Source organism: Schistocerca gregaria, chromosome 1 (genome assembly GCF_023897955.1).
Source record: "Schistocerca gregaria isolate iqSchGreg1 chromosome 1, iqSchGreg1.2, whole genome shotgun sequence".
NCBI lineage: Eukaryota > Metazoa > Arthropoda > Insecta > Orthoptera > Acrididae > Schistocerca > Schistocerca gregaria.
This window is the reverse complement of record NC_064920.1, coordinates 291,759,253-291,771,385: the sequence shown is the minus strand read 5'-3', so window position 1 is coordinate 291,771,385 and position 12,133 is coordinate 291,759,253. Positions and strand designations below refer to the sequence as shown.

Here is a 12,133-nt window from a genome sequence, read left to right as displayed (position 1 = left end):
AACGTAAAGGCATTGGTGATCATTACACTTAATTTGATAAAAGCCTTATGAATTACAGCAGTTGTGGATCTTAGCTTCGTAGTGCAAATATTGAAAACCAGTTCTGTTTGGTATAAAAAATGCTTCTGTGACACCAGATTTTTTAAGCCATTGGCCAACCTTATCTAAAATAGTATGAAAAGTATAGATGCTACTCACCATACAGTGGAGATATTGTTACATGCCATCCTGGATTTTTCCATTGTTTGATAGTACTTCAATAGGAAATTTTACTGTATGAATTACATGCAATGTCTACATTGATGGGTGTCAAGGTAATCCCATGATGTTTACTATGAAGTCCTTTATGATGCATTTACTGGAAAAGGGTATTCACAGCCCAGATTGGGCAACTACTAGAACTTACAACATACTCGATACTTTCAAGTTCATATTTATATTCCTGTTCACCTAGGAGTTTTTGGGTATCATGTAGGACCGTTGCATGTAATGCAGCCACCTCAAATTTCTGATTGATTCAATGATCTGTGAATTATACTGTCAGTCATAGTCTCTTTCCTAAAAATGTGATAGGTAATCCTCTAGTTTTGCAAAATGATTTTTAAATCTGAAAATGATAATGTAAAATCATTGTAGCACTCTAAAGTAAATTGGATATTAGGCTCATTGTGTTCAGATCTTGGTGGAAATGCTGTACTTTTCTTTAATACTAATCTAGAGAAGTAAAATGCCATCACTGTAATATTTATAGCAAACAACATTGTAGAGATAATGGGGAAAAGATTGAAAGAATTGGTATTCAGTATGCTGATGAAAATATTGTCAATAGTGCTAGCTAATGGGGATCCCACGACCAGCCCTTATTTCTGTTTCTAGATGACATTATTAAATTTAAAGTAATTGTGGTCTAGAACCATCATTAAGAGAGTCAGAAATACATCAGTTACCTGTAGCTCTAAGTTAACATGTAGCTTTAATTGGATTTTATAATGGTGATCCCTGTCTTTGTCAGGATGTTTGTATGTGTATTGGTGACATAAAAGCCAGCTAAGTAAGTGTCATGGAAGATAGTAGACTGATTTAAAAGTTTGATGAATTCATTCTACTTTTCACAGTATAAGAAGTGGAAAAATAATATTGGCTGCTTAGGAAACTGTTTAACTCTTTAGCTAAAAGGTAATCATGGAATCGATTGCATTAACTATCAGTCTCAGAGGGGAACAACACTTACAGATCTTATGCATGCCACATAAGGCGGCTGTCCTAAGGTTCATAGGCACAAGAGGATTTTTTTAGAGGAGGGGGTTAAAAATTTCTGTTTTCTTTTTTCTTTAAATTTCGTGGGTAATAGCTATATTAAGCTAAAGAGTGATACAGTTTTTAGTTGAGGCATTGCATGCAACTTTCTCTAAAGTGGCAGTTATGTAAACTGCAAGCAAGGTAACTGCCTTATGGTCAAATACTGTACTGGTGTAAGAGGATGGGTTTGTCTTTAATAAGCCCATTTCATCATAATTAAAATCAATACTACTATGGTTTGCAACCTTTTATAGAGCCAGAAGCTGCATTTCAGAATTTCTATGGATTCGTCAAACCTCACCCATAACATCTCAAGCATCTTCTCATGGGAAAAGGTAATACTATTTTTTAAAAGATCAGTTATATGTGGAATATTCAAGGGTGCTCAGTCAAAATTAAAAGAATTAAGTTCTTTTCCCTGTCTCAAATGGGCAATGTAAGCATCCTTATTTAAAAAGTCTGTCTTAGAGTATAAAAATTTCATTTCTTTCGTAATTGCTGTTTTTATCAGCTGATGTACATAATGTGGTGAACTTATGTTGGTTGAACAATTGTTTGATAAAATTGAGAATGACACTGTACTTAACACAAATATTATTAAAAGTAATGATAGCTGATGTTGAAAGAATCATTTTTTGTAAGTTGAGAAACTTGTAGAACATCCTAGTTGCCCCACACAGCACTTTATTGCATAAGATTTGGATAGATTGATGTCTGTAACTGCACAGGATTTAGACAGATGGATATCTGTAACTGAGCTTCATTATGTCTTTGTTTGTATCCCTTTAGTTTTAGTCACCTAACTGATACAATTTTTACTTTGTAGATACTTGATATCATTATGTTTCTTTTATTTTTATCCAACTTGCCAAGATTAACACACTGATAGTTTGCATATTTTTAAAATTTTATCATTTATATAATTTTTAACAGATGGCCTGGAACTCTCATGATTTATGCCCAAGTACATAATTTTCACCTTATTTTTATATCCTGACAATTTCCATTTAATCATCTTCTTTTCAGTTATATGTTATGTACTTATCATGTGTTAACATTCTGTCTTTTCAGTCACCTACTATGCTATTTATCACTAGATGGCCTCACTTTCCCTCGCAATATGATGGTTGTTAGTTTTTGTGCATGGCTGCCTTCTACCACAGCAGGGTAGAGGTGGGGACAATGAAGTGCTGCTGCAAGTGCGCAGGGATGAGGTGGAGAGTAAGGCAGATAGGTGCAGTCAGGAGGTTAGACAGAGGGCGGGGGAGAGGGAGGGGGCCAGTGAAAAGGAAAGAAGTGAAAAGACTAAGTGCATTGGTGGAATGAGGACTGTGTAGTGCTGGAATGGAAACAGGGAAGGGGCTTGGTAGGGAAGGAGAATGACTTACAAAGGGGGGTTATGGGAACATAGGATATATCACAGGGAGAGTTCCAGCCTGTGCAATTCAGAGAAGCGAGTGTTGGTGGGAAGGATCCAGATGGCACAGGCTGTGAAGCAGTCACTGAAATGAAGAACATGGTATTGGGTGAAATGCTGAGTAACAGGGTGGTCCAGTTGTTTCTTGCCCACAGTTTATTGGTGCCCATGCATGCGAACAGACAGCTTGTTAGTTGTCATGCCCATGTAGAATGCAGCATAGGGGTTCGAAGCTTAGCTTGTAGATCGCAAGACTGGTTTCACAGGTGGCTCTGCTTTTAATGGGATAGGTGAGGTTTGTGACCAGATTGGAGTAGGTGGTGGTGTTAGGATATGTGGGACAGGTCTTGCATCTAGGTCTGTAACAGGGATATGAGCCATGAGGCAAGGAGTTGGCAGCAGGGGCTGTGTTGGGACAGACGAGGATATTGCTTAGGTTCGGTGGACAGCGGAATACCACTGTGAGAGGTGTGTGAAGAACAGTGGGTGCAACATTTCTCATTTCAGGGCATGGCGAGAGGTAGCCATAAACTTGGCCGACAATGTAATTCAGTTGCTCCAGTCCTGGGTGGTATTGAGTCACGAGGCGAATGCTGCTCTCTGGCTGGATGGTGGGAGTTTGGGAGGTGCTGGGTGACTGGAAAGATAAGGCATAGAAGATCTGCTTTTGTACAAGGTTTGGAAGGTAATTACGATCTGCAAAGGCGTCAGTGAGACCTTGGTATATATTGAGAGGGATGGCTTTTTAAGAATTTAGAAAGCATTTACACAAACAGTTTCACTGCGTGAAAATGAGGTTTGCGGACAAATTTCTAATATTCAGTTTTATTTTTGTTCAAAGGAAGATTATGTAAGGATATGGTGGAATCAGCCAGGATTTTAATGTGATATGAATGAATTGAATGCAGAAATCCAGGAACAAAATCAATAAAAATATTTAAAAATGACTGGGACTGGAAAATGTGGAAGTAATGGAATGAAGGACTCACAATATGGAAGCAACAACAACAAATGCACTTGAGTACATGAAGATAAACAGTGTTTTAAACAGTGCAGTGCTTAATACTTTTTCATCATTTTGCATATGAACAAGAAAAGAATTAAAACATGATAACAAAAATTAAAATCAAAGAAACAGGAGGATGAAGACATATCAGATGTGGGAGAATTAGCCAAAACATTTAAGTGAGATGAAGAAACAGATGAACCAGCAGAAGTGAATAATTTAGACATGATATTAATATCTTTAAAGATACCTTTGTGTATGAGAAAAGTTAGGTCATTCTAAAGCAATTCTGACATGAGTAGCATACAGGAGAATGTAACTAATTCATGTAGCATATTAGAAGCTCATGATGTGAGTGAAGTAGTTGATGCTGAGGAAGAGGTAAACTGTTTTCTTGTTTTGAAGTATAGTCTTTGTAGTTGAGGAAAGTGAAAAGGAGATACTTGAATTATCATTAGTAAATATGTGTTCAACATTACTGGTTACTGCAGAAAACTGGTAAACATCTAAATTTTGCAAAAACAATATTTTGTGGGTAAGATTATCCAAATTTTGTAAACATTTGGAAGCTGACTGGTGGGAAAAGCATCAGAAATAAATTTTTGAATGGTTCAAAAACAATTCATGGGAACTTTGTGTTAATATAGTAAATGGTGTTGATGCATATAAAATGTTAGACCCTGGTAAAAAGTTTAATAACTTAGATTCAACATTGCATTGAGAGATCATGATTAGAATTCCTATATTGATTTAAATATGAATATTGGTCCCCACCATGAACCATGGACCTTGCCGTTGGTGGGGAGGCTTGCGTACCTCAGCGATACAGATGGCCATACCGTAGGTGCAACCACAACGGAGGGGTATCTGTTGAGAGGCCAGACAAATGTGTGGTTCCTGAAAAGGGGCAGCAGCCTTTTCTTTAGTTGCAGGGGCAACAGTCTGGATGATTGACTGATCTGGCCTTGTAACATTAACCAAAATGGCCTTGCTGTGCTGGTACTGCGAACGGCTGAAACAAGGGGAAACTACAGCCGTAATTTTTCCCGAGGGCATGCAGCTTTACTGTGTGGTTAAATGATGATGGCGTCCTCTTGGGTAAAATATTCCAGAGGTAAAATAGTCCCCCATTCGGATCTCCGGGCGGGGACTACTCAAGAGGACGTCGTTATCAGGAGAAAGAAAACTGGCGTTCTACGGATCGGAGTGTGGAATGTCAGATCCCTTAATCGGGCAGGTAGGTTAGAAAATTTAAAAAGGGAAATGGATAGGTTAAAGTTAGATATAGTGGGAATTAGTGAAGTTCGGTGGCAGGAGGAACAAGACTTCTGGTCAGATGAGTACAGGGTTATAAACACAAAATCAAATAGGGGTAATGCAGGAGTAGGTTTAATAATGAATAGGAAAATTGGAATGAGGGTAAGCTACTACAAACAGCATAGTGAACGCATTATTGTGGCCAAGATAGATACGAAGCCCACACCTACTACAGTAGTACAAGTTTATATGCCAACTAGCTCTGCAGATGATGAAGAAATTGATGAAATGTATGATGAGATAAAAGAAATTATTCAGGTAGTGAAGGGAGACGAAAATTTAATAGTCACGGGTGACTGGAATTCGTCAGTAGGAAAAGGGAGAGAAGGAAACATAGTAGGTGAATATGGATTGGAGAGAAGAAATGGAAGAGGAAGCCGTCTGGTAGAATTTTGCACAGAGCATAACTTAATCATAGCTAATGCTTGGTTCAAGAATCATAAAAGAAGGTTGTATACATGGAAGAATCCTGGAGATACTAAAAGGTATCAGATAGATTACATAATGGTAAGACAGAGATTTAGGAATCAAGTTTTAAATTGTAAGACATTTCCAGGGGCAGATGTGGACTCTGACCACAATCTATTGGTTATGAACTGTAGATTAAAACTGAAGAAACTACAAAAAGGTGCTAAATTAAGGAGAAGGGACCTGGATAGACTGAAAGAACCAGAGGTTGTAGAGTGTTTCAGGGAGAGCATAAGGGAACAATTGAAAGGAATGGGGTTAAGAAATACAGTAGAAGAAGAATGGGTAGCTTTGAGGGATGAAGTAGTGAAGGCAGCAGAGGATAAAATACGTAAAAAGACGAGGGCTAGTAGAAATCCTTGGTAAATGAAGAAATATTGAATTTAATTGATGAAAGGAGAAAATATAAAAACGCAGTAAACGAAGCAGGCAAAAAGGAATACAAACGTCTCAAAAATGAGATCGACAGGAAATGCAAAATGGCTAAGCAGGGATGGCTAGAGGACAAATGTAAGGATGTAGAGGCTTATCTCACTAGGGGTAAGATAGATACTGCCTACAGGAAAATTAAAGAGACCTTTGGAGAGAAGAGAACCACTTGTATGAATATCAAGAGCTCAGATGGAAACCCAGTTCTAAGCAAAGAAGGGAAGGCGGAAAGGTGGAAGGAGTATATAGAGGGTTTATACATGGGCGATGTACTTGAGGACAATATTATGGAAAGGGAAGAGGATGTAGATGAAGATGAAATGGGAGATAAGATAGTGCGTGAAGAGTTTGACCGGGCACTGACAGACCTGAGTCGAAACAAGGCCTCGGGAGTAGACAACATTCCATTAGAACTACTGACGGCCTTGGGAGAGCCAGTCATGACAAAACTCTACCATCTGGTGAGTAAGATGTATGAGACAGGCGAAATACCCTCAGACTTCAGGAAGAATATAATAATTCCAATCCCAAAGAATACAGGTGTTGACAGATGTGAAAATTACCGAACTATCAGTTTAGTAAGTCACAGCTGCAAAATACTAACGCGAATTCTTTACAGACGAATGGAAAAACTGGTAGAAGCGGACTTCGGGGAAGATCAGTTTGGATTCCATAGAAATGTTGGAACACGTGAGGCAATACTAACCTGAAGACTTGTCTTAGAAGAAAGATTAAGAAAAGACAAAGCTACATTTCTAGCATTTGTAGACTTAGAGAAAGCTTTTGACAATGTTATCTGGAATACTCTCTTTCAAATTCTGAAGGTGGCAGGGGTAAAATACAGGGAGCATAAGGCTATTTACAATTTTACAGAAACCAGATGGCAGTTGTAAGAGTCGAGGGGCATGGAAGGGAAGCAGTGTTTGGGAAGGGAGTGAGACAGGGTTGTAGCCTCTCCCCGATGTTATTCAATCTGTATGTTGAACAAGCAGTAAAGGAAACAAAAGAAAACTTCGGAGTAGGTATTAAAATTCATGGAGAAGAAATAAAAACTTTGAGGTTCGCCGATGACATTGTAATTCTGTCAGAGACAGCAAAGGACTTGGAAGAGCAGTTGAACGGAATGGACAGTGTCTTGAAAGGAGGACATAAGATGAACAACAACAAAAGCAAAATGAGGATAATGGAATGTAGTCGAATTAAGTCAGATGATGCTGAGGGTATTAGATTAGGAAATGAGCCACTTAAAGTAGTAAAGGAGTTTTGCTATTTAGGGAGTAAAATAACTGATGATGGTCAAAGTAGAGAGGATATAAAATGTAGACTGGCAATGGCAAGGAAATCATTTCTGAAGAAGAGAAATTTGTTAACATCGAGTATAGATTTAAGTGTCAGGAAGTCGCTTCTGAAAGTATTTGTATGTAGTGTAGCCTTGTATGGAAGTGAAACATGGACAATAACTAGTTTGGACAAGAAGAGAATAGAAGCTTTCGAAATGTGGTGCTACAGAAGAATGCTGAAGATTAGATGGATAGATCACATAACTAATGAGGAGGTATTGAATAGAATTGGGGAGAAGAGAAGTTTGTGGCACAAGTTGACGAAAAGAAGGGAGCGGTTGGTAGGACATGTTTTGAGGCATCAAGGGATCACAAATTTAGCATTGGAGGGCAGCGTGGAGGGTAAAAATCGTAGAGGGAGACCAAGAGATGAATACACTAAGCAGATTCAGAAGGATGTAGGTTGCAGTAAGTATTGGGAGATGAAGAAGCTTGCACAGGATAGAGTAGCATGGAGAGCTGCATCAAACCAGTCTCAGGACTGAAGACCACAACAACAACATGAATATTGGTGTCTACCAAACAATGGAAAATCCAGGATGGAATATAACAATATTATGAAAAGTAAAGTTGCTACTCACCATATAGCGGACATGCTGAGTCACAGATAGGCACAACGAAAAGACTGTCATAAGATAAGCTTTCAGCCAACAAAGCTTTTGTTGAAAGTAGATCACACACACACACACACACACACACACACACACACACACACACACACACACACACACATATGACTGCAGCCTCTGGCAGCTGAAGCCACACTCAGCGTATTGTGACAGTCATTTTGGTGTGCCTAGCTGCAACTCATCATCTGCACTATATGGTGAGTAGCAACTTTCCTTTTCATAATATTGGTGTCTAATTACATTTAACTTATTATTATTTTTTGTGGTCATTTCCATTATAGCCTGTTGTAGATCTTGGCACAGTAAATTGCAGAGTATGAATTATTTCTGCAAAGTGAAAGAAGTTGTTTGGTTCATTTTATTGTATGATTTATGTTAATTGAAAAGTGGAAGGTGTTCGGTTCAGTTCTTCATTCTTTTTACTTCAATAGTCAAATTACAATATTTTCAGCTAATATGCACAGCAACAACATAACACATACCACTATCAATGCATCACTTAACTTTCTTCCGATAATTAACTACTTTTTTTTAAAAATAATGAAATTAGCAATATTCATATTAACTTTCTGATTAAAAACATTCTTTGTATAAATATGCACAACCATTTTATTTGTGTCTTACAAACTATAAATCGTTTGCATGTAAAAGAAATAATGTTGTCAGTTGATCCTCAATGGATCGCATTGTAAATACTTGGTATATATTGTGCTGTTTACTAATGGTAACAGCGAATAATGACTGGTTCCAGTACATGTCAAACACATGCTTGGTAATTATTCTCATCATTAACTAATAGGCACTGTAGTAAACTTAAGATATTATGACATGTGTAGCATATATATTAAGTTTCCTTACAAAAATTGTTTTCTGTCATTTTCAGTCTGCATACAGAGGGTACAAGGAAAGACAACGTGTGAAGTCCATAGGTAAGCTACAGATAAGAAATTTATGTAGCCTCATACAATATCACAACAAAATGTAAACCAGCTCTTTCTTCAACTCTTTCTTATTACTTTGCAAGCCAAAGAGTGTTGACATTCAGAATATCCTTTTTCAGATGTTGCTGCACATCATACACATGTTGACTCAAGAAAGAAAGCAGCTACTGTAATTCAGGTATGTCATTTATTTGCTCAAAATTCTCCTTACTATTTTCAGTTTCTAAACTACTAAATAAAAATGATAACTCCAAGGTAGTAACAGTGAGTAAAACTGAGGAAAGGCAATGAGTATTTTCTGCAGTTGATTGATGTGGAGGCATTGATATATGTAATAGAACACAGGAATAGTTAAATACCACTCTTTTTCTAGTCTTAAGTACTTTTTGTCACATTTACACAGACATTCAATGAACTCAACAGCAACCACGTGCACATGTATGGTTCTTAGTGAGCTTATATATATGTGTGTGTGTGTGTGTGTGTGTGTCAGCCGGGGTGGCCAAGCAGTTCTAGGCACTACAATCTGGAACCGCGCGACCGCTATGGTCGCAGGTTCGAATCCTGCCTCGGGCATGGGTGTGTGTGATATCCTTAGGTTAGTTAGATTTAAGTAGTTCTAAGTTCTAGGGGACTGACGACCTCAGAAGTTAAGTCCCATAGTGCTCAGAGCCATTTGAACGTGTGTGTGTGTGTGTGTGTGTGTGTGTGTGTGTGTGTTGTGTGCATTGGGTTGTAACAGTGTTATGAAAAGAAAAGTTACCACTCACCACATATGGTGAGTGGCTACTTTCCTTTTCGTAATATTGTTACATTCCATCCTCGATTTTCCATTGTACATTGGCTTGGGTAGTTCAAAAGCTAGTTAAGTCTCTGTTTCTGTGTGCTCCATGTCAATCAGCTAATAGTAATTTATTTTAGTTCTTGAATTTTATCTAGAATCTCCACACTAGAATCTTAATGTACTGCTGCAGCATTTTTTTTGGTTTAATTGGTATCTGAAATTAATTATTTCACCTTTTTGTTTATTTCATTCTGCATGTGAGACAGATAGTATGTGTACTGGCCATAGTGTTCTTCTAAATGATAATGAATGAAGTAGAATGAAGAAAAAAATTAGAAAAAGTAATGTACAGGCAGCTTCTCAACCATCTGACCACAAATAACATATTATCAAGAACACAGTTTAGATTTCTGAAGGGTTCTGATATCGAGAAGGCTATTTACACCTACAGTGAAAATGTACTTAATTCATTAAATAACAAGTTACAAGCAGCAGGTATGTTCTCTGATGTGTCAAAGGCATTAAATTGTGTGAACCACAACATCCTTTTAAATAAATTAGAATTTTATGGTGTCACGGGCTCTTCAAGCCAAACAAAAGTTTTCAGAGCCCAAAAGCGTGCAATACATATTATTTGTGGAGTAAATTGGCATGCAGCTGCAGGTGTCATGGGCAGTGCTGCAAAACGGTTCAAGTCATACCTCGCTAACAGGATCAAAGGGTGTCAATGCAAGGGACTAATGAATTAAGTCATCAGTCATCATCAGAAAGGGAAGAAATTACATGTGGTGTCTCACAAGGATCCATCTTAGGGCCATTGCTTTTTCTTGTGTACATTAATGATCTCTCATCAGTTACACTGCCAGAAGCAGAGTTTGTTTTGTTTGCAGATTACACAAGTATTGCAATAAATAGTATGTCAAGTGTAGTTCTAGAAAAATCTGCTAATTATATTTACATGGATATTAATAAATGGTTTAAAGCCAACTCACTGACATTAAACTTCAAAAAGACTCACTATATGCAATTCAGAACCTGTAAGAGGTTTCCACCCAGCATATGCATTCAGTTGGGAGGAGCCCACCACAGAACTGCAGAAACGCCTTAACAAATCTGTATTTTCAATTCAAGTGTTAGCAGACATAGGTGACATAAAAATGAAAAAGCTTGCATACTTTGCCTACTTTCATTCCATAATGTCATACAGTATAATATTTTGGGGTAACTCTTCAAGTCAAACAAAAGTTTTCAGAGCCCAAAAGCATGTAATACGTATTATTTGTGGAGTAAATTCACGGACATTCTGTAGAAACCTCTTAAAGGACTTGGGTATGCTAACTACTGTCTCTCAGTATATTTACTCCTTAATGAATTTGTCCTAAATAATATATCTCTTTTTCCAACAAACTGCTCAGTTCATACATACAATACCAGGAACAAAAATGATCTGCACAAGGACTTAAAAGCACTTTTTTTTAGTTTAAAAAGGGGTCCACTACTCAGGAACACTCATCTTCAATAATTTGCCAGCAAACATAAAAAAAATTAGTTACAAATAAAGACCAGTTTAAAAGGAGCCTGAAAGACTTACTAGTGGCCAACTCCTTCTACTCCATTGACGAATTTTTTAATGGAAACAAATGGTGTATTGATATATTCATACTATTAGTTTTGTTATATCGGCTTTAAATTTTTTTTTTAATTTTTTTTTTATTTTTATTTTTTTTAAATTGACGTGTTCCACATCCACGAGGATCTTCTCAGCATGGATCTATGGAGTGAAAAACTAATCTAATCTAATCTAAACCTTGTTAAAACGTGAGATCTTGACCACTTCACCTGTGGGCATGTGCATCACGCGTATGTATATATATTTAAGTGTAAAGTAGGTGACAACTATGTGACATTGGAAGCTCACAAGCTGTAATTCTTTGTTGTCGCAGCACATTCTCAAACTGGGAAAATTTGAGCACTGTAAGTATGTTGTTCGAATAATGTCCATGTACAAAATGCCATGATCCAGAGATACTCTACAATTATGGACCTGGTCTTTTCAGCATTAGTCTTATAGAATTTCTTTTTTAATCATCTTCCTGCAATTATTGGAATTAGTGAACAGGTATTGAATAATGTACACAACACTGCAGAACTTACTTTCTTATTTTTCATTCTCTTCATATTTATTGACACTAAGTACAGTTTCAATAATCAGCTTTGTAAAATGTAGGGGCATCAATATTTTAGTACAGATCAATAAGCTACACCATTTAGCAGAAGCGACGTGTTCACGAATGAAAATGACTGACATCAATGTTCACATTTTAACTGATGAGCCCTAACTGACTGACAAAGAAGTTTGCATTTCAGTTGCCAGGCATGGACTGACTGCTGCTTCGTGCATAAACACCTATTTATAGATGCGCATATCATAGAAACTACAAAATGATAAAATACATGATTGTTAAGTTCAAGATAATAATGTAAAAGACAGAAAAAACAAAAA

The 12,133-nt window shown here is 37.2% G+C and overlaps 1 protein-coding gene across 1 annotated transcript in view; it reads left to right on the top strand.

Moving 5' to 3' along the window:
• Window positions 1-12,133, top strand: part of LOC126341556 (abnormal spindle-like microcephaly-associated protein homolog) — a 199,413-nt gene that overhangs the window by 67,326 nt on the left and 119,954 nt on the right. The window contains exons 5-6 of the mRNA XM_050001783.1: window positions 8,789-8,834; window positions 8,966-9,024. Coding sequence (XP_049857740.1) covers window positions 8,789-8,834; window positions 8,966-9,024 — 105 coding nt within the window. The remainder of the gene's footprint in view (window positions 1-8,788; window positions 8,835-8,965; window positions 9,025-12,133) is intronic.